Genomic DNA, 23,633 nt, shown 5'->3' on the forward strand with positions numbered 1-23,633 from the left:
TGATAAACATATGTTAACATATGCATGTATTTAGTGAAAACTAAACCGGTTTTCAACGACCCATGCTGTCTATCTGCTCAGCTGTTTTCCTGGAAAGCACGAAAGACAGCATGGAGAGTCACCCACAAGAAGCATAATTTTCTGTATTTTTACACCTTTAAAAATAAATACAGACAGAAAACACATTGTTGTAAAAATCAGTAAAAACTGAAAAATGGGAGTCTTATTCACAATATACACTTCCTAACACAATAGTCCATTTTGAAACCTAGACGTCATTGACATGATGATCCACTGAAACAAGAGGAGAGATGGTTTGTAGCGGGACACTGATTGGGAGGGAGAATAAGCAGGGGCAAGATGAGCGGACAGACACCTAAAACCACATCCATGTTAAAGCAAAAGGCTTTTCATTTGAAAATGTGACATAACTACTCCATTGTGTTAATTACGTTTCTAGATGACGCATTAAACTCGTTTCAAGTGCAACATCATTAATGAATTCGTTACGACTATGCTTAATTAAATCTCATAAAATTTCAGAAGTCATTTTCTCTCGACATGGCACATTTAAAAAAGTCACGGCGCGACAGCAAAAAAAAAAAAAAAAAAAGTCAGTTGTATCTTCTCCTATTATTTGCTGGTTGCTGGGCAATCTTGCACCCAGCTGCAGTAGAGCCCTGGGGGTGTTTGCTTCAAATCGCATAACCCTGTCCAAGAGCATGTCTACACCATGAGGGTCAGGAGACGCCTCTTGCTTCTTGAGCTATGAAGATGTAAAGAGCATAGAGAAAAAAGTTCAGTGAAAGAACAATTCATATTTAGGTGCTCTTTCCATTAAAAGCAGCAAACATAATGTGGTCTCCATGTCTTCTGGTTTCACACTAACTTAAGTATTGTCTTTTCAGTTTTTTTACCTTTGGTAACACCTTATCTGGTAGAGACTCTTTAGCTGCAGATTCCTTACCTTAGAATATCCCCTGTGGTCGGACTAGATCTGGAAGATTTTCAAGCAGTACCCCTGCATGCCTAGGTGGCATCATTCGGTTCTGGGTTGGTGTCATCTGCGTCAAAAGTGATGTACAGGGTACCTATTAGGCACCACCTTGGCACGCAGAAGTAAGTTACTTTTGAGACTTTCCACGGCAGGAGCACAGAGACATGATCAGCACTGACCACTGGTGTGACAAACTAAGGCCCTTACAAATGTGTCCCTTACATCGCAAACAGTTCACAGAGCGGGGAGAATCTACGGCTAGATAGTCGTTAACGCCTTATCCGGTAGAGACTCTAAGTAACTTGTTTATGTAATAGAGACTTCTAGCCGCAGATCTTACCTTAGAATACATACTCAAGCATTACCTACCTGGAGGTGGGACTGGGAAGCTAATTAAATCAGAAAGTCCTACAGGACCGAATGGGCGCAGTGCCAGTCACGATGGACATGACTGTTCAGGTAGTAGTGCTCGGTGAACTTGTGCAGTGAGGCCCGCATTGCTGTCTGACATATGTCCAGGAGTGGGACGTTGCGTGCGAATGCAGTGGACCCAACCTTGGCAATGGTGGAGTGAGCTCAGAAGTCTCCAAGGGGGTTGCAGCTTGGCCAATGCGTAGCAGAACTAAATGCATAGAACAATTCTCGCGAGATAGTACTTTTCTGCACTACCTTCCCATTTTTGGTTCTTACATGGTCCACAAAGTTGATCGTTCACACAGAATTCTTATGTACGGTTGAGGTAGAAAGACAACACTCTTTTTGTGCACAGATGGTGCAGATTCTTCTCCTCTTTGAAGGGATGAGGCAGAGCAAAGAAGATAGGAAGGGTGATGTTCTGGCCTACATGGAAGGGAGTCACAAACTTTGGCAGAAAGGAGGCATGTGTCTGGAGAACCAGCTTGTCTAGGTAGAAGATAGAATAAGGAGGGTGCGCTGAGAGTGCCTGCAATTTGGTGACCCTCCTGGCCAATGTTATGGCCACTAAAAAGACAATTTTTATGGTCAAGAGCCTAAGATGGCATTTGTTTAGAGGCTCGAATGGTGCACACATGAGAAAAGTGAGGACCAGGTTGAGGTCCCAATTAGGCATGTTGAATGGGGTGGGGGAAACATACGCCGCAGGCCTTTAAGGAGGCTAGCCACAACAGGTGACAAAGAGATATGGTAGTTCCGGCAAACACCGAAATGCCGATATGGCAGAGATAACCTTTAGCTTTGCCCAGAGCAGAGCCCTGCTGGGCCAAACACAATACAAACAACAGAGCTTAGATAAAGATGCAGAAATAGGGTCAACATTGTGGGAAGTACACCATTTACACCATTTCACAAACTTGACCCAACAGTAGCCATATGCAGACTTGCTAAAGGGAGGCCTCGCTGTCAAAATAGCATTACAGACTTTGGGAGGCAGGTCGAAAGCAGTCAACTGTCGCTGCTCAATCTCCACGTATGAAGGTGGAGGGTGCACAGGTGTGGGTGCAGAACCCTCCCCTGTTGCTGCAACAGAAGACTGGTCATGCTCAGCAGCTCAGGAAACCACACTCTCCGTACCCAATCCAGAGCCAAAAGAATGACTTGGGCCCGGTCGTTCTTGATCTTCTTGAGTACTCTGGGTGGGAGTGGTATTGGAGGGAAGGTGTACATGAGGCCGGAGCTCCACTCGAGATGAAAATTTCGTCTGAGCAAGAGTCGCCTTGGAAACTCTAGTGCACAAAACTGCTGACATTGCTCGTTATCTCCAGGGGCAAAGAGATCTAACCAAGGCTCTCCCCACTGCTGAAAGATTTTGCACCACCTCCGGATTGAGACGCTAGCCATCTTCGGCTGAGTTTGTCTGCTCTAGCATTCAGAGAACGCTCCAGGTGTTGAACCACCAGGGAAATGCTCTGATGTTCCAGCCATGTCCGGACACGAAGGGCCTTTTGACAAAGAGTGCACAACCTCACCCCTCCCTGTTTGTTTGTTGCAATACCACATGGCGGTGGTGTTGTCCATGAACACATGCACCAGTCTTACTTGGATCGAAGGAAAAAATGCTTTCGATACCAAGTGAATCGTTCAGAGCTCCAACAGGTTGATGTTGAGCTGAGACTCTGCCGGAGACCAGAGTCCTCTTAACTTCACCTCTTCCAGATGGTCACCTCAGCCTAGGAGTGACGCGTCGGTCACTTCAGTCAGTTCTAGTTGGGGGAAGGGAATAGGGTCTGCCACTGACCAAATTGCTGTTAGCCACCACTGCAGATCTTTTGCAAATCCCTCTGAGATCTGGACCATGTTCCCCCGATATGCCAACAGGGACTTAAAGTCCCACTGCAGGGCCAGCATATGCCAATGGGCATGAGTAACCAGCAGGATGCAGGAGGCAATGAGGCCCAACAGCCTCAGAGTCGGTCTCACTGAAATCCAGGATCGAGGCTGAAATATTGGAATCATAGCCAGAATATCCTGGGGAGGGTAGGCCCAAAACTGCACTGTGTCCAAAGAGGCTCCGATGAAGGTGAGCATCAAAAAGAGTCAGGTGCGATTTTGATAGTTAACCCCAAAGGTTCGCTGTAGTCTTAAGGTGAAAGGCTACTGCCTGGGTCAGGCCTGCCTTCAACAGCCAATTGTCAAAATAGGGGAAGGCACAAACCCAGACCTCTGCAATAGAGCTGCATCCACCAACATCACTTGATAAACACCAGAGGGCCTAAAAGCAGCACAGCAAACTGAAAGAGCTCCTAGTCAACCGTGAACCTCAGGTAACCTCTGTGGGCAGGCAGGACGGGGATGTGTAAATATACATCCTGCTACCGCTACCATCCAGTCTCCCGGATCTAGGGCAGACAGAACTTGTGCGAGTGTGAGCATTCTGAATGTCTCCTTTTTCAATAAGATTTTGAGAAGGCGCAGATCTAGGATAGGACGTAATCCACCATCCTCCTTTGGCACCAGAAAGTAGCAGGAATAACAAACCCAACATATTTCTGATGCAAGAACTCTCTCTCTATGGGTCCCTAGGCCAAGAGAGCCTGCACTTTTTGACGGAACAAGGAGAGATGATCCTCCGTCAGCCGATTGTCAGTGGGTGGCAGGAGTGGCAGGATAGTCACAAAGGGGAGGGAGTAGCCCCTCTGGGCAGTCTGGAGGACTCAGCGGTCTGATGTCACTGACCGCCAGTGGGCTAGGTGATGGCGTATTCTGTCTCACACTGGGTGCCCATGATGGTCAGAGGGCAAACTAATGAGGCTTGGAGGCTGCGCAGCCATGGGGTGGGAGACTGGCTCGACCACTGGTCTATTGTCCCATGTTCTCTAACAGAACCGCACCCTCTGCTACCAAAAGGCTGAGAAGCCTTTTGGACATGGTGGCTGGGAAAGAATGGTCATGGCTGGAGACCCTTTCCGTTGCCACGGAAGGGGTGGAAGGCGGATTGGGGTTGACGAGGGGCCATAGACAAGCCCAAGAATCTAGCCGTAGCTCTGCTGTCCTTAATGCGCTCCAGTGCTAAATCCACAGTTTCTGTAAAAAGGCAAGAGTCATAGAAGGGCATTTCAATGAGGGAAGCCTGGACATCCCCTGAAAAAACAGCCATTCTCAGACAGCGTGGTGCCACAAGAGCACTGACTAAATCTATCTGCGAAGCAAGTGGGTCGTGTCGAGCCCACACCTTATGGTGAACTTCGCTGCATCATCGCCCTTCAGCAATAGCCTGGGTGAGTATGGTTGGGGCCTCCTCCAAGACCACAGTCAGCACTCACGCAAGACTCTCTTATCGTATGGAAATAATGGCCCAAAAGGCATGCGGTGTTCACCAACCACAGAGCTAGGCTGGTGGAAGAGAACGTTCTCTTGCCAACGTTATCCACCCTCTTGGATTCCCTATCTGGTGGAGTGGTAGGGAATGTGCCAGGATTAATCCTGGATGTGCAGGCTTGTGTCCTCCAGGGTGTGGTGCCAGGTAAGGAAACTGGGGTCCCCAGGAATGAGGCGATGGCAGGCAATCGTCCTATGAACAGGAGCCCCTGTGCAGGGCTTGGCCCAGACCCAGAGTACAAAGTCTGCAAGGGCTTCACTGGAGGGGAGATGGGGTTCAGAAGAGGAGACTCCCAGCTGAAGCACCTCAGTCAAGCAGTTAGTCTTGACTGCCACTGCAGGCAACTGAAGGTCCAAGAACTCAGCCACACTACACACCACCATTGCAAAAGCGGCTCTTTACTCTGTAGCCACAGTAGGAGGAGAGACCAGGTCAGTGTCAGGTGAGGTGTCTAACCCACTAACCTTCGTCAGTTCCTGTTCTTCATCTGGAAGCTGGTAACCTTAGGGGTCCATAGAACCCTCCCATTCATCTCCCTCTCTAAGCCTATCGCACAAATATGGCACAGGCTCTGCGGGGGCGGAAGCATGAAATTGGTTGGCGCCCATCCGACTCCATGTCGGAGTCGGGAACAACGATAGGGATGGTGCCACCTAAGGGGGTTGGTGGTGCAGGGAGAGTTGGCACTGAGGCGGGCGTCAAGGAATGTCTCGGTCTCACCAGCAACTCCGCTCTGGATCCAGCAAGGGGTCCATGGGGCCCGACTGACGCGGAGTGCGAACCCGCCTGCATGGGTCCAGTAGGGGCTCTTCCTGAGTTTGTCGGGCCCAAAGGTGCTCCAAAGGAGTCGGGCCACCCAAATATGAGGTGCACGGGCACAAAGACCTCCTTCAGCTGGGCGGGGGTCGCTCCAGGAAAATCGGGGAAGTCAGAATAGACCCGGGAGTTCAGGCTCTACCGACTTGAGGGGCATGGAGTGCAGATGCTCCCGCCTCTTGTCAGAAGATTTCAAAGTCAATGTCGACGACCTCTTCAACTTCTTCTGCTTGTGGGACTTACTCGACAACTTGGAGTGCAAGGACAACAGTCAGGAAGGGCTCCTCAATGTAGGAGAGTAGGGTCTGCTTTCTATGTTCACCCCCACTTTTTGCTTTTGCTTTACTGGTTTTCGACTTAGATGTGGCTGTGGGCCTGCTAACCAGACCCACAGCCCTGCTGTTCTCTCTCTAAATTGATACTATGTACTTTAGGTGCATAACCCATTTGGATAGGATCACCTTATTGGCCCCTGTACAGTGTACCCTAGGTACCCAGGGCATAGGTGTACCCTAGGCCTACCAGGGGCTGCAGCATGTATTGTGCCACCCCTGGCCTGGCCTTCCATTATGACACAACTGGCTGATCACTCAGCTGGGGCAAGGTTGTGTAATCACTCCTTGCTTAGGTGTAGTATTCCTATACCTAACTTACATATAGACACATGTGTACCTATCAGCCACTCCTATGGCAGGCCTTAACAATCCTGGAGGCAGAGTGTTTGGTAACATGTGAGATGGTGCTCTAGCATGAGCTGAGCCTGTCTGCAGCTTTCGGAACCATGTCCTTATAGCTGTTCTATGATATAGCCTACCATATACTCTTAAAGTGCCTTACAATCTTAAACGGTTATGGTAACTATGGTTTGGCTTTATCAAAACATGTCGTGTAAGGTTTTTAACACTTTGGAATAATACCCCCATCCCATTTCTGGGGATGAGGATATTATCCCTCCCTTCTAGAGGGAGAAGACATGTTGTAACCTACTTACCCGGTTAAAGTTAACCAGAGCCCCAGCATCACAAAATGGATGCTGCTGCCACAGACACGAGTCTGACCTCCTGCTGCTGGGAGTGATCCCGGCAAGGGAGGCTTGGACAATAGGTTTCCTGCCTTGGGAGGTGCGAGTACCACCCCAGACAGGCCTTAGTGTATTGGTGCAGGGAGGGATGAAAAGAATGAGACATGCCTGGGGCACACAAGGTGTCCCGTGCATAGTCCAGTTCAAACCGGTGCTGGGGCACTCCAGCCTCAGTCCTGGCGCGAAACTGGACAAAGGGAAGGGGGTGTAACCACCCCCCTCCCAGGTCCCACCCATAAGGCGTGACCTAGCAGGTAACCCAACCCCCCAGATAAGTATAAAAGAGTGGTAGCTGGGCCCCAGGAGATTAGATTATCCTGAACCTGCAACTTGAACAGAAACTCTGGACCTTCGACATTCGACGAAAGAAGAAGACTGAAGAATCTCCCTTGTGGCCAAGGAGTGGCTACCCTGTGCAAACAGGCACCATCAAGAGACTACCCTTTGCTTTGCTGAAGTTCTACGAGGGACCGACTGCAGAGCCCGACCAGAGCCTTGACTTCCAGACTTCTCCGACCCTGATCCACATCCACAGCCGAGCTGAGATCCGTGGAGGCGACGAGAGACGTGGGACCGGCTACCTGGGAAAAGTGGCTAGTATCTTCCAGCGCAGCTTCTGAGGCACCCTCGAAGTTGTGCACCGGGGATTGAGAAGCCCCAACCCCAAGCACCATCTGCACCGAAGATCAGCCCCCCACACTCCACGAGTCCTGCGTGGGGCCCTTCTGCATTTTCCTGCTTGCCGCGTCTGTCCCGTTGCTTGCCCGTTGGCTAGTGGCCTTTGTGACGACGCATCCAGAAATCTTCACCGCTGGTTTGGCTCCTCCAGACTGGCTCCCGCTTCCTTGCAAAAGAGAAGCACCCCAGACCTTCCTGGTCTGCACCAGAAGCAAGTCCTCCGTTCTTCGTGGGTTCCGCTTGCCAAGGCTTGGTGAGTCCTAGTCCAACTTCGACGCCGCCGACAGCAAGAGCCTTCGTGGGACAGCTCGCCTCCTGGTCCTGGTCATCCTCGACGTTCCCTGGTCCTCGTGGCTGCAGCGAAAAGCTTCACCTTCACCTGCAATCTTCACGACATCGCCTGGTTCCTTCCTGGTTCCACGTGGTCACTGGCTAGTGACCTTGACTCTGTCCCTTCTGCTTGCAGGTCTCCTCTCTTCTTGATCCCAGCCTTGGGATCCACCGGACACTCTTCACTGACTGCCTGTCAGCAACTTTCCTTCAGGCATCCATAGAAGTCCACGACGAAACCCGACGCAAGTTCACACCTATGCACCCGCAGCCTGTGGGCTAGGTAACTTGGGTACTTCGGTGCTCACCAGGGTAGTGACTATCCTAGGGTCTAGTTTCCGAGTCTCGACTCTCTAGCTGCTTTAGAAGTGTCCTTAAACTGTTAATTGCTAACAACTACTATTTCTATTGACTTTTACGCATTACGCGCAAGTGTTTCCACTCTGCACCTGAATCCCGTGGGCCTCCCACTTCCTAACTGTTGCTAGTGTAGTGTAGCCCCAGCGATTCCCTAGGCCTAGGCCTATCCTATTTCTGTGACAGTGGTCCTTATACCACTTACTTAGTATATGGTTTGCGTGGCCCCTAGGGCCTAACTGTATTACTTACCTGTGTGACTTAATGTATGCTTAAATAAGACTGTGTTGTACTTGCCTCTAATCTCATAAAGAGTGCTGAGGGTTTGACTAGAATAAATACACTTTATTTTATATATATATCTGTTGTGGTGTCCTTTCATTTGGTATTCAAGGGATTATATATGGTATCACAGCTGGCTTCACATGCCATTCAGAGTTTAGCCTAAGACTGCTCTTGTCCATGCTATCACTAGGATAGCTGGTCTATAAGGTTGACTTTACAACCAATCACCATAAGGGTATTTGGACTAATATAAGGTGTACACTAGAACTAGTGACATCATACATCAGGCCAACTTCTCACACTCAAACTGACCTTCTGCACAATTAGGACCTTCAGCGTCGCGGAGTCCACTGATGTCAGGCGGCAAGGAGCTTGAGGGAGCGCTCATTTAGAGCCTTGAGATGCATGGCATGGCAGTCCTTGCACGTCTTGGAGTCGTAGTCCTGCTCCAAGCACCACAAACGCACCAAGCAGGGGGGGGGGGGGGGGGGCTATTTTCACTGATATTTGCTCACGACAGGCCCTACACGGTTTGAAACCAGTCGGATTCTTGGGTGATATGACCTCATACGAGGAGAAAATTCTCTAAAATTACAAAACATAAAAAAAGCTAGTCAAAAAGTGACTATGGGGTAGATCAAACCAGATCAGGACTTTCTGGCGCAGAAAGGAAAGGACTAACGCACACGTCACTTCCGGCACGGACACCGCCGACCCGAAATACGCCACCTACTAGTGCGCAGGGGTACTGCTCGAAATGTTTCCGGATCTAGTCTGATACCTGGGGATTTTTTAAGGAAAGGAATCTGGGGTAGAAGTCTTGATCGCAGGATTAGTATTTTTGAGGGCAAAACGAGAGGTATTTTTGTTGTTAAAAAACAATCACACACAGTCAATAGATAAAAGCCTAATTAAGCATCAATCGTCCACCAGGAATAAGCCTTGTTGCCCCTCCGCACTAATGGCACCAGACAGTAATGTGCATTAACGACCCCCTGGCAGGATTATGAATAGTATCTTTCAGTAAGGCACCTCAATTACCACTGTCTCTAATAAGCATACATGTCCACAGCCTTTTAGTAGCTTAATGACCTGAGCCATGAATGTCCACAGGCAAGTACCTACATTATGCAATGGACAGCCAGAATCTATTAAAAAAGCCCCCAACCACAACTGTTAAGGATGGGCCACTACTGTGTCAGCGATGGGCAAAATGTTACATTGAATGCATAGTATATGTCAAATACAGTGCACTACCTGGAAAGATAGCTAGAATGTTTGGAAGAATGGCCACCATATGTGAAGGATGGGTCTTTATTACAACAGGTAAAGCCAGAATGCAAATTCTATATCAAGAATAGCTTTATTATACCAGCGATAGCTGAAGGTCTCTAAGAATGCACAGTCTGTATTACAGGTGGGCCTGTCCTATTCCAACATTATCCAGAAAGTGGCCAAAGGTATCAATTGTGTGCCTGTTTTATGTTGGGGATAGCTAGAATGTGGTCAAGAATACTCATCATATGTGAAGGCAATACATCTTAAATAGCCAGAATGTCATCAAGAATATGTCAAGAATGATCTTGAATTGAACGACATCAAGTATTTTCAACTTATGATCCACATGTCAAGGACAGTTTTCCATTATCGGAAGTATAACCAGAAAGACCTCCCTGAAATGCTATTTGTATGACAAGATGAGCTTCTCTTTTGCCTGAACTAGCCGGAATGGCATGCAGAAGAGCCTTTTCCACCTCCCTTTGTTGAAAGGTGGGTTGGGGGGGTGTTTGTGTTTTTAAACTCACCCAATCTTGCTGAAGGAGCATGCAGGGATGTTCTTGACCACCAAAGCAGGGTGGGGTACAGTACAGTATGCTTTTTAGTATACCGAGTTCCCCAGTTATATCCAAAGGCAGGAGAGGGGAATTATCAGTGTCCCATACCACCACCCAACCTGCTCAAGAAGTTTAGGGCAGTTCAAAGCTACCCCCCTTTGCAGTGTTTGCATTTGCAAATATTGCAGCAGTGCGCCCGTCTCCTCTATCAGACATCCATCACCTTCAAAACACGGAGGCTGAAGGAGGACCACTACAGGTTAACAGCTGCTCTCATTTAAGTTTTATTTCACTAACATAGTACCAGGGCAGCTGACAGAGGCTGCAAATATTAACAGATCAGGGCGAATGGCAGCTGCTCTGGTCGTCCTTACCCCGCTGCATTTTACAATGCAAGGAGGACCGGGGCAGCAGGTAGATGTTCCGATGGCCTATTCTAAATTGCAAACTTCGCATCAGGGCATCTGCCTCCTGCCTTGAGCTTCTGTTTCCACCGATAAACAAGCAATGGAAATGCAACCGATTTTGCATTTGCTTAATTTAGAGCTAATTGCTTTGTAAATGGCGTTGTAAATGACGTCTAGTTACCTTTTCAGGTGTGTTGGTCCAATTAGATCAATTAAATTGAACCAGGACTACAATACCCAGAATTAATTAGGACGTTAAACAAAGCTTCAGGAGTGAGACATGGAGACAGTTGGTCAATGTACACTTTAAAGTCCTTTTAGTAAGCCTTCTTGCTCACTAATTATTGTCAAGATAATGCCACCTTGCTATGTTTCCCAGATCCAAGCCTTATGGGCATCGAAGCCTCAGCGTGACCATAATTCTGAACTTACCAAATGTCACGCCTTTCTGCTGTATTTCCATCAAACGCATCTAAATCTCATTCAGGTCTTTCCTCCCAAGAAAAACCCATTTAATTCTGATCCCTACTCCTAATCCACCAAAAGTATAACTCGACTTACGTTTTCAATAGTGAACTCCAGCGATACGTGTCGTGAGAACACAAAGCAAGATTACAACGTCTCGCCCTGCCACTCTCCGGTGCCTCAGCCCAGCACTTGCTACTTAAAACCGATGCGGCGCCGGCTCTTCGGCCACAGCTTAAACGATTCAGGGGGACGATAGGGACGTGGGGGTGTTCTGGAAGCAATGCAGTGCAATATTAGGCATGCGTGCAGTCCAGGAATAAACGTAGAAACCAGGCCTCTGGGGGCAATTAACAGGATAAAGAGAGGGCAGAATCAAGGCCAGTCCCTAAAGAAGATAAACAAGCATTGGCATAGCCAATAGGTCTCGCCTTTGGGACCTTATAAGTGTTTAACCATGCAACAGTTGCATAACTAAACACTTATAAGGTCCCAAAACCGAGACCTATTGGCTATGCCAATGCTTGTTTTTAACTGCTGCAATCTATTGAAGCCTCACGGAGAACATCAAAGCCGCAAAAGGGATCTCGATCAAACATCAAAGCGGCGAAAGTGAAAGTAATCGCGGTAAAGTGCGGCACTCGCGCGCGCACATGCACTGTAGGTCTAGGCTGGCCTGGTAGTACTTTTTGGAGCCCTCACAAAATGTCTCGCCAGACCAGCCCATGCTCTGGGTCAGGTGAGACCTAATAAAAAACGTATTCCAACACGACCAGAACACAACCCCCGTTGAGGTCGGCATCTCTCTTCCTCCCGATAGTGCCAAGTATCGCCCCCACGAAAAAAAGTGTGGCACACAAAAACACTTCAGACCGCTGCATACCCACAATGCCGCGCGATCACTTCCAAGCAGAAGGATTAAGTTTGCTCGGTGCCGCGAACAGTAACAATGCAGCAAGCCCCGTCTCTGCAGCTTCCACGGCCCGACCCCCAATAACTATAGAACACGTCCCTGAAGCGAAAAGCGTTGTTTGTAAAGGGACTTTCGCTTGCAAGCAGCATCGGAGGCATGGGAAATAGGGCTGATGGTATCCATTAAGCAGGGGCCCGCAGGGACAGATCTGCGAGGACCTACATGCCGGGTAACGGTGAAAATGGAAGTGTCTCGCAGGCCACTAATAGTGAAAGAAGCCAGCACTACCATTGAAAGGGAGATGAGCTCTTTAACAAAGAGGGAGGAGACAACAGGTACGGGAAAGGAGCAAGACACTTTAGCGAAAGGGCGTAGGAGACAGCAAGGCTCATGAACTACTGGGGAGCGAAGACCCCGGAGGAACTGGAAAAGTGTAACAGCAACAGTGTAAATAAAAATAAATAAATCAGTAAACATGCTCAGCCAAACCGGACTAATTAAATAAATAATCAAGCACGGCCGAGGCAGACCGCGCAGTAAATAAAAGCACCCTGCTTTAGTGATGAGAAACGCTCCCTTTTGCCCCGCGTGGAAAAATAAATAAATAAACAAGCGCGGCCGATATCCAGTCCGGGTGGGCAAGCTGGAAAGGAGACAGGGAGGGAACCAAAAAGCCTCACTCCAAATCAAAAGCACGCGTTTAACAAAGTGTGACGCGGCCAATGAAAAGCAGAGGCGGAGCCTCCACCCCACTTCCGAAAGCAACCCGACGACAACAGATCTCGCAGAGCAGGCAGCGCATGCGCTGCAACACTAGTCGAGACCTAAAAACGAGGCTGAAGAAGGTCCGGGACAGGTGACAAAATCACAGGGTCATATTCGTAATGGCAATAAGGATGCAGGAGTAGCAGTTACCTATTACAGTCTTCCTCCACTTTCACACGTGATGATGGAGAACCGGGAATGGCCTCCGTCCACCAGGCACCCTATTTGCAACAGCACACAGGACACCAAAGCAGCTGCCAGAAGGTGCACCAGATTATTTTTTTTTTCTGCAGACCTGCCCATTTCTGTTCTCCCTGCTTTGACTTGTGATAGTGATCATGTTTACAATTAAATACAAGGACACACAAATTGACTGTCATATGAAAATGTTTCCAAGGAATTCTCAACAAGTTCTGTAACTCTGATCATTGCAAATCAATGGGAAACTTAAGACGTTTTTTGTTTTCAACATTTTCCAAATGTTTGGAAACTAACGGAAACAATTAGAAGCTGCACATATTCAATAGCCATACACATATTCCATAACAATGCTCAACAACTAACCAAACCAACCCGAGTGTGCCAAATGGAGCCAAGGACTACAATGTTGCATTACCTTAACTGGTGACTTGTCTATCGTTTTACATCACAATAACACCATGTCAACCTTAAACTTTAGATATTGCAGATAATTTGTTTGATTGAAAAGCTAACAGCTTTTACTAAAGATCAAGAGGTTAGTTTTGTGAGTATTTTATTTCAGTTTCTTTCTGTTCAAATTAAGTCACATTTTTAATACGACTGAGTCACAATGTTATTTTTCAGCGTTTTCATTGTGTTTATGAGAATGGCTGAAAAGTAAGCAATTATTTTAAATTAGGTGCTAGAGTTCATGTGGCACATGTATGTGGTACAAGTCTGAAAGCCCAGACGCTGGCGGAGTGTTTTGTTTAGTGCTTGTGAGCATCTGATAGTGTTTGTGTGGCGCATCACTTGTGATGCCAGATGTAATGTGTAGATGTTGTAGTTGAGCATTCACATAACGTGTGGCTGCAGACATACGAACCGCAATGACATGGGCTGGGTGTTGGTGCAGGTGTAGAAAAGCAGGTAAGCGTGTATGTGGCATGCCAAGTGTCTCCACATAAGTCTGCAAAGCATCATTAGTCATACAGTGGCTAATGCTGTGAGTTTGGAACAATCACATTCTGTGTAGCACTGGCTCATAGAATCTGCAAGGAATGGGCTTGGGCTTGGGCTTGGGCCCCATTGTGCTCCTTGCAAGTGTATAACATCTGGTTTGTGTCCCTCGGTATGTCGATAGGACCTGATGTGTGATAAAGTGGCTAACGTATGCCTCTGAGCACCATATTGCTGGCAATACCAATTTGAAGCAACAGCATGACATGGGCTTTGCCTACATCGTGTATCACATCTACTTTGTGACGCCATGTTGGCCATGCATTGCTTTATATAAACGTTATGTTTGAAAACATCAGATTCCATGTAGTGTCAATTTGCAGTATTCTTGGATTGAATGCTTGGTTTGGCTCATTCTAGCTCCATGTAGGTGTATAGCACATCATTTTTGTCTTCGTGAACCTGTATTGCCTAGTATGTCCAAGTTTTCATATCAGTGGGGAGTGGGTTCTGCCCAAATCGATCATTGGCAAAGCCAATAGGTCTAGTCTTTGTGGCCTATTGGCTTTGCCAATGGTTTTTGGTCAAGCTACACAGGAGCTAAAGGTAAAAAAAAAAACACAACAAATAAAATCTTTGATGTAGCCGCCAGGACATTTGCATTTTGCTGACACATGCCTACAAAATGGCGCTGGCACTTTTCTCTTTTAGATCAGAGTTGGATCTACAACTAAAAAATAATAAAACGTGCAAAAGTGTTTTGTTTTTTTACGCGGCAGGGCAGGAGGACCAACATGAGGGCGAATGGGGGGTGAATGGTGAAGGAACACACGGACGAGTGGGTATTGTCTAAGCGAATCTGGAAGAAATGTGACAGCAACAGGGGGTGAGGGGTCAGCAAAGGAGTTAAATGACTGTTAGGATAGACGCTAGGGTGGGGCAGAAGGTCTTGTAGAAGGCCAACAAGTAACCATCTGGGCCCTGGGACATTGCCAATTTCAGCCGGGACATGGCTGATATGACGTTCTCTTTACGTATCTCACCTTCTAGAGATTCGGCCTGGTCTGGTGAGAGAGGAGTTGTGTACGTAGATTGCAGCTACCGGGTGTTGTCCGCGGGGTCTAGGTGTTGGCCCGAGTACAGGTGTATGTAGAATTACTTAAAGGTGTTTGCTATGGCTTTGTCCCCTGTCACCAGCTCCCCCCTCCAGTGCGTGAATTGAGGACACCCCCAGGTCGCTGCCGTGAGCGCAGCCGTTTATTTGCTAAAAGTCTGCCACATTTATCTCTGCCGACATAGAAGGAATGGCGGAGGGCAGCATATTCTGCCCGAGCACATATCGATGCCCGCCAGTTGGGAGCAAGGGGCTGACAGCTGACGCCAGACCGTCGGGGCACCCATGCGTTGGTGGATACGTTCTAGATCTTGAATTTGTTTGGTAAGGGCCTCCAGTTTCTCTTTGTGGACTACATTATCGGCGGCTGAGATCGCAATGAGTTTGCCCCAGACTACTGTTTTGAGTGCTGCCAATAATGTGGCGGTGGAAATGTCGGGTGTCATTGTGTGCAAAGTAATCGGGGATAGTTGGTTGGATTTGTGCTACCACACCCGAGCGTTGCAGGGTAGTATCTAAGTGCCACTGGCAGGTGGGGAACTCCAACAAGTATTACTGCAGCATGATCTGAAAGCGCCGCTGTGAGGATTTCTGGGCGCTGTAGTGAGTGCATGTATAGCCTTCATACCCGGGAAATAATCCAACCAAGCATACATCTTATGTGCATTAGAGAAAAAGGATTATTCACGTGTGTGGGGATAGGAGGCCCTCCATAGGTCTCTGTGTCCCATGTCCCTTAGCCATACGTGCCCTCCGTCCGATAATGCCCCCCCCCCCCACCCTCACCCACAAGACAGCGACTGTCACGCTGGCAGAGACGTTGAGTATGACAAAGAACGAGGCAACCAAATGTCGCAGAGATAGCCAAGGGGCAGCAGGCATCGTTAGAGGTGATTCCTGCGATGCTGGCTAAGACAGAAGACACTTTAGAGGGCTGGACCTTCAACAGATCCATGTATAACAGAAGGGCTGGGTGGTGGGCGGGAGATATGGGGAATGTTGGCCACATGTTGGACTCCTTATGGTCAAACTCGCTGACTTGTAAGAGTGTGGGACTGAAAGTAAGTTGTTCCAATTCTCAAGTTAACCTTTTTTTCCAGTTTTCCCTGTTTTGTCATTGGGGTCCACACTCGCTTATACACCTGATGCAGCAACACATACACAGGGCAATCATGGAGACTTCCACTGCAACCAGCGGATCCCTTAGACTCAGCGGCCCGTTAAACCCCTTAGCCCACTCCACACTAGACAGCCCCAATACTGACCACACCACTTAGAGTTTTCGCCATTATCATATTTGGAAAATTCAAGAGAAGATATCCGTCTCCTTCAGGAGACCCACCTGTTCTCCAAAGATTGCCATCACCTTAGGTCCCGTGCCTCCATGAAGGGAGAGGACATCTTCAGCTATGTCAGGGACCTCTTCCGGCACATGCTAGGCGTGTCCTCGGACTCCGAGATAAAGATTGACTGGGCACACCGTGCAGAACTTACTCAGTCGAACACAGCACCCCCAGCAGACATTCTAGCATGTGTGCACGATTTCCAAGTGAAGGAGGAAATCTTGCGCAAATCCCGGGAAATGCACCCTATTGCATTTAGAGACCAGACCCTGACCCTCTATCAAGACTTAGCTACACTCACACCGCAGAAGCGGAGGGAGTTGTGACCTGTCACCACGCGCTTGCGAAACCAAGAGATATCCTACTCATGGAGACATCCATTCTGCCTCATATTCTGCTGGCAAGGGAAACTATCAACTAAGATCCCTAACAGAGGCTTGCCAAGTGCTGCGGCCTGCACCACCAGCCGTGTCATGTGTCAGCTCGGGCCTCTGGTGTTCAAACTCCAGTGCTCTCAACAGCAGCAGCGGGGAAGTGGCCACCACACACCAGCGGGCGCCAGCCTGCCGTAGAGGGAGAGCCAGCCCAGCCCCCTGTACAATCACCCCTAGCAGCCGACACTGTTCCTGGCCTCGATCCTCACTTCGCCCTCCTGGTCTCAGTCTGGCGTCTTCCGGCCACCAGCCCACGGCAGGCCTATCCTGGGCAGCGGTCGCAAACCTTACCACAAGCTCCACCAGAACCACAGACCTCACTCAGGGGCCCATCCATCTTTCAGCGTTCCAAGGGTCCCCGTCCGCCGACTCGTGGCAGGCCGCCGCGCCACCCAGATTCAGACAGCCGATTTCTGCAGCGCACACTACGGGCCCTGCCGGGATCACCAGCCTCACCTCCAAATCTGTCTGCAGCCAGGAGATCCACGCGGTGCTCCTCGTGCTGCAACCGGAGCTCCCCGCCATGTATTCCCGGGGCCTCCGACGTCCTGGCAGGAGCAGTATACAGATGCTGCCTTCTCTCGCTGGACAGGTCAGTGCTATAGTGTTGGGCCGGCGGCGGGCAGGAGAGACTAGGAAAAGCATCTTACCCTGCTGCAATCTTGGCCACGCCCCTCTGCAGTAACTTTAGAAGTGCTGTTAGTGAATAACAATGGACTTACTTTTTCCTAGGTGCATGTCCCTTCCTAAAACCCTCCATATACCCCTCCTTACTCCTCCATAACCCTCTTCCATTCAGTAGTAAGTGTGCTCCTTTTTGCAGCTACTCCCCCTGGTCCCTTTCACATTTACTACTAATAGCAAACATACATGCTTAAAAATTGGCCCACAGAAATGTTAGGAGAGGTGGAGGTGGAGATTAACACTTGTAGGTTTGTGATTTGCATTGTGTAGTACTTTAGTAGTACTGATAATCAAACTGCATTAATATATAAATGGTTCAGAATCAGCACCCAACATTGTATAAATCAAGTGATTTTACACTGATCAAGAGTTCAACAAAGGCGCTTTAAAGAGGGCAACACAAATTACATGTTTCTTAATATAAAGCATCAGTCAAACATGTTCAATTTATGATCATTTATTTCTAATTTTTTCATCATCTTCATAATCAGTTAAGAACTGTAGCCAACGCATTTCGTTCTCTCTGACGTCTTCAGGGCTCTCAATAAGATTCTTCTCAGTTTGGCTAGACTTTATAGTTCTTTTAATTTTTCTGTCTACGATCATATGCTTCACTAATTATTTTATCCTCTCAGTAGGAGATGCGTCCAGTCATACAGCCATGCTTTAGATGGATATAAGAGATGTCATCATGTATAATATTAAAAAAACACGTTCCACTCCAATTGGTGGCCTCCTATGTTTCAAGGACAAGATTCCCCGTTTCTCCGCGCATAGGGTTCCGCGATGTGATCTAGCGAAAACTACAAAATGCAGTTTGCGAATAGGCACCACAGTGTTTGCAGTATGAGGGTAAAGACCAAGTTTAATATTTTCAGTTTACAGCAAAGAAAGAGAAACATACCAAAAGAAACTTCTCCTTTGCCCGTTTTGTCAAATAACTGGAAGGCCACCATGAACAGAGCATCGGGAGCACACAAGACTGATTCGAATGCAAGAAATTCTTGGAAGGAGATTAGTCTGAAAACAGAAAGAAAAAAAATATGTAACATTTTCACTGAAAGCCACATCCTAAATAATGCAATAGAATAAGCAGAATTAAATAGTAAAAACGAACATTTGCATTATGGTTGCCTTAAAAAATACACTATGAATGCAGTTGCCAAAAGAGACTTCCTGTATGTGTTTTGAATGGAGTTTTCCAAACATGGCCATTGCTATGAGTAGCCTAGCACAGTATTCTGATAGGAACATCATTCTCGCCCATTCCGAGTTTCCCGTTGTCTCCAGGCCTGGAATTATAAGGTCTGCAAACTCCAGACCTGGTAATTCCGGGCCCGGAGAGTCACGAACTATTTAACAGAGCTGCGGGGTCGCAGGCAGCTGCTGTGCCCAGACACTGTCCCTTCTCTGACTCTGCATGGGAGGTGGGGGCAGCAATTTATTCCTCCACACCTGGTCAGACCTCCACTCTACCCCTAGACCACCTTCAGAAAAGGTCTTTCAAAAGACTCTGGACATTTTCGACATTTTAAAAGCAGACTGTAAAAGTCTGCAGATTTGTACTCGCTACTTTCCCGGATTGGAGAAAACATGCAGATGTGGACCCTGTACTCCCAGGTCCACTTAGTACTCTCCATTCCAAGGGAAATAAACTGTAAACCTTGAATGTATGTGCCAGGATACTGGCCATAAAATACTGGGCATAGTCGTATCTTATAGCTATGAGGTATTTGGTCATTTCAAGAAGCGAACTCATAAAGAGAGCCCAAATCTACCAAATCAGGGCTATCATATATTGGTTCATGAGTGCAGGAACCATGTTAAAGCCCTGCCGGATTTTCAGACTATTCATTGACCAAGTAAACATTAAAACTTTTATTAACCTTATAAATATTTATGACAAGTCTGAAATACTGCCAAGGCTAAATCCCTCTTGGAGCAAAAGTGGGCTACCCTGGACTAAAGGTATACCTGGTAGGAAAGGACACTTTAGGTATTTTTTGGCCAAGGGATATCCATAAATTAGCAAGAGGCAGTTTGAGTCACATCACAAAGTGCACCATACTATTCTACTAGGCGTAATGATATTTAATTCTGCAATTTTTGTGACAGCTGCCGAGAGGACTGGAGAGAGTTGCAGCTGTCTGCAAATGCTTCCTGATGGCCCAGTACATTCCAGGATAGTGCAAAATCATTTTGCTCAAGAAAAGCAGTGTGTGCAGATGTATCTTCATTTTGAATTTCAGTCAAACAATTCAGGAAGAGCAAGTTGCTGTTTGAAGTTTATAAAACTCAACTCCAACTAGACTGATGTTTTCCTTTGGTCTACCTTCTCCCACCATACTACCTATCTCTCTCCCTCAACTCATCATCAGCTTTCATGCTCTGTTAAGTACCCTCAACATCATGCTTGATCAATCCCTCAACAAGAAAACATTAATGAAAAAACAACAAAACATTTCACCCTCTCCAATAAATAACTCTTAATTTGTTTATTTGAAGTCCAAACTATCATATTCAAATGGGACCAGTGCAGCGCTCTTTTATAAGGAATGCCTGACTAACCCCACACATTAGCCATCCTTCACTCTTTAGATCCCGCTTTGTTGAACTGATTAAATGCTACTATTTTTCAGAGACTTAAAAATATGTACGCCAATACCCAATTAAGGATTATTTGCAATTTTATTATATTAGATTCAAAGCTGTTAAACTGCATAGGTTCCTCGCGTATAAACATATCATATCGGAAGACAGACTTTACATGCAGCAAAGACAAACTCTCCATTCCAACACTGAAGAAAACGACAAACTCCTTAGTACTTTCATCTGCTGCAACAAAACTCTGGTGCACTTTCTATCTAAACATTAGTTTAGCACCAGACATCCTCGATTTCAAATATCTCCGCAAATAAACTTAGTTCAATCCTACCCTCTTTCCTCTGAATGATTCACACCCTACTACAGTTTGCTGGCCCGTCACTGGCTTTCCCATATTGGACAATGGGCCACAGAGATCATTCCTGTACATGAATGGCGCCAAGAATGAGATCCTAGCAAAGTAGTCATTGATCAAAATTCATTACTGCTCAATAGTCCACAAAGCTGTGAAATATCACCTACTCTTGACTCCCAAAAAAACTAATTTTTAGACTTCAAAGGCTTTAGAAACAAAAAGAAAGACCTTGCCTAAATGTTCATAAGTGGAACCACATACACTCACCTTTAATTCTGGCTCCCCATAAGGGCACGGGTCAAGGCTGAGGTCTTATGTACTGTCCTCAAAGCACACTGGTGCAAAACTCCTGGCACACCTACATAAACTGGCATCTCGGGATGCCCCAAAAGAGGTTAATAGCTAGGCTGCATTGGTAGCCCAAGACTGAATTCTTCACGTGTACTTTTTTGTAGGAATAAATAAGAATTATTTTCCAAACCCAGTATTAGAAGCACTTATGCCTAATTACACTTCTATTTGGTTTTAAGTCACCAAAAGACAGTACAAGGGTTCAGTTAGCCTAAAACTTCACCTAGTGGGAGGGTACAAATGTTATCTACACACTGACACAAGCTTCAACTACCACAGCTTAGTTCCCAAGACATAGGTTTAAATAGTAATGGTACAAGGGGTTCCGATGCACACACAGTAAACGATGATAACATTTATAGCACAAACATTAATGCCGACTACAATAAAACTACAACTGAAATACAAAATAAAAGCAGACAGCAAAGAATCACAACACTAATCACTGGCATTTACAATAAACTCGATCCATTAGCAGGAATGCTACCCTGAAGTTCTGAAGGTCGCTATTCAGTACTTCTCTAAATAAAAAGGCCACAGAAGAAAGGCCGTAAAGAGTTCCACAACTGTGGAGCCAACATAGAGAAAGCCTGATTGGAATAATTTATATGGAGAAGCCTGGACCTATCAGGCCACATGATCACTTTGATGCAAGGTGTTTTGAACCCTAGTGAATTACTTTTTTTGTAACAAGATAAATGGTCTGTGTTAGAACATGTGCCTCGTGGCAAATACACTGAATTTTTAATCGGGTAAGGAAGGACATAGGCCTTGAACTCACTTACTATGAGAATGGTTTGAGTTGTTTCAGTAGAAAGCTTAAACCTCATATCCGAACAAGATTCAAATGTGACCATAAACAAGCAAGAACACAGGAGCAAACAGACTGAGTGAATAGCAGGTGATAAAGTTGGTGAAAGCCCAAGTATATTATGCACAGAGAGACCAGAATGTGTCACCGGGGCAGAATAGCTCAGTTTCAATGAATTACATGGCGTAGTCCTAAATGGCAACAAGAGTGATGCGACATGCAGTACTCCATGGTATGGAAACAATCCCTCCTGGTGACAAAGATAAAGTAAAAGTTAGGCTTGGAGATTCAATGTATTATGCTCTTGATAGAGGTGGATGCAGCTGTCAAGAATTTATTCCCAAATCATGCAGTTGCTCTGTGTAGTTATAAACTAACACATGGATAGGGCAACCCTATAAAACTGTTTTTTTACACACTACATGGTTGCTAAACTAACTGACATGTTTCCAAAGTAAGTATCACCAAATCAGTTTTGAAGTTCAAAAGATGTTATTGACGAAAGAAATGCACTTGGCTTTCTGATGATGATGTGATGCTGGTTCATCAATAAGCCGTCATTCTATCAGCACTGAGGCCCATTGTATATATATATTGGGGTTAGAACGTCCTTCTGTGGGGGGAAGAGAGGAGCGGGCTCTGGATCCGTTGTGGGAACACTCGATAATTTTCTGACGAGGGCTACATCGGTCCTTAACCACGAAATAGCTATTGCTGAGCGCCGTCTCTCAACCGACCCTGTCCTTGCAAACTGATCATCCTTGGGGGGGGTCTGGCAAATGCACGTACACCTGTGAGGTCACCTGTTTCTACACCCAATCCCCAGACCCATACTGCATTGAACCCCATTGGAAATTTTGCATCTACTATTCCACTGTCCAATATGCCATTAAGCTCCAATGGCACGCTAATTACGTGTTTGGCCGAGGTACATGAGGATTCATGCCACTCGCCAGAACCCGCACTTAGGGCCTGCTCCAAAAAGGAAGAGAGGGGGTGCCCATTCGAGGGGTAAGAAGGTGGAATCCTCTAAAGTTATTAATACTAGGAAAACGCCTGTAGAGGCAATTACTACAGTTAAAGTAACAAAGGTAACATTGCCCTCCATACCCGATACGAGCACGGAAGATCCTGCTATCGTGCTCCCACAACTAGAGCAATCCTTTTGGTTAAAAATAGAAACCCTTCTAATTTCAGCACTTGACCCCCTATTGAAAAGATTGACAGTGATTGAGAATAGGCTGGAGGGTTTTGAAGGGCAGGTGTACTCAAAACTGGGAGATGTTGAGGGGAAAATAGTGAGTGGTGGCTGCAATGCGGACAGAGAAGGAAAAAGGGTTAATCATAGAGGCCCGAATAACCCAGATGGGGTTGCACTAGTAAGGGACCCAAGTGAGTCGAGGGGCGAAACAGGGAGCAGGGCTGATGAGGTGATCTTAAGCACCCAGGGCAATAGGTATATTACCCCTAGTGATCAAGAGGGCGCCCCTAATAAAGATGATAGAACCACCAGGGGTTTCCCCAATGGGAAGGACGCAAATATTCAGCCCTACCATTTAGATCTACCCCCTGAGTGTTCCCCCTATGTTGTGGTTTTAACTGGAGTTCCCGAATTGAAATTTAGCACTGTCGAATTGTATGACCAATTGAAAAACAAGACGATTCACTGGTTAAACACCAATCGACCTCTCCCCAGAGAAATACACTCTCAGATACTATCAGTTAGAAGAGTGAATTGGGTAGGATGTAGAGCTAAAAATTCCCCGGGTGATTGTATTGTTATCAATTTTCGAAACCCGAATGTAGTGGAGTACGTCTGTACAGGCCCTCACACCTTTTCAAGATCTGCTATAAAAGCCCGGGATTTGAGTTATTTCTATAACCTGCCTGACCATATGCCTAACTATGGTTGCCACAAACAGTACAGGGGAGTCCCTGGTAAGTCGATCCGGTCTACCAGGTGGACAATAGGGGAAAGTAACGACCCCTTAAAAGGAATCCAACTTGGTAATAGGTTCAGTGTTCTGGACCTGGTAGACTGACTACCTCCCACTTATCCTGATCAGGACGAA

At 46.8% G+C, this 23,633-nt stretch overlaps 1 protein-coding gene across 1 annotated transcript in view; it reads right to left on the reverse strand.

Annotated features, from left to right (window-relative positions):
- The window catches only part of SLC25A13 (solute carrier family 25 member 13), a 772,629-nt gene that overhangs the window by 646,127 nt on the left and 102,869 nt on the right, over positions 1-23,633 (reverse strand). Inside the window, exon 4 of the mRNA XM_085630870.1 lies at positions 18,345-18,460. Within this exon, the coding sequence (XP_085486996.1) occupies positions 18,345-18,460 (116 nt within the window). The remainder of the gene's footprint in view (positions 1-18,344; positions 18,461-23,633) is intronic.

This window comes from Triturus cristatus, chromosome 10 (genome assembly GCF_964204655.1).
Source record: "Triturus cristatus chromosome 10, aTriCri1.1, whole genome shotgun sequence".
Classification (NCBI taxonomy): domain Eukaryota; kingdom Metazoa; phylum Chordata; class Amphibia; order Caudata; family Salamandridae; genus Triturus; species Triturus cristatus.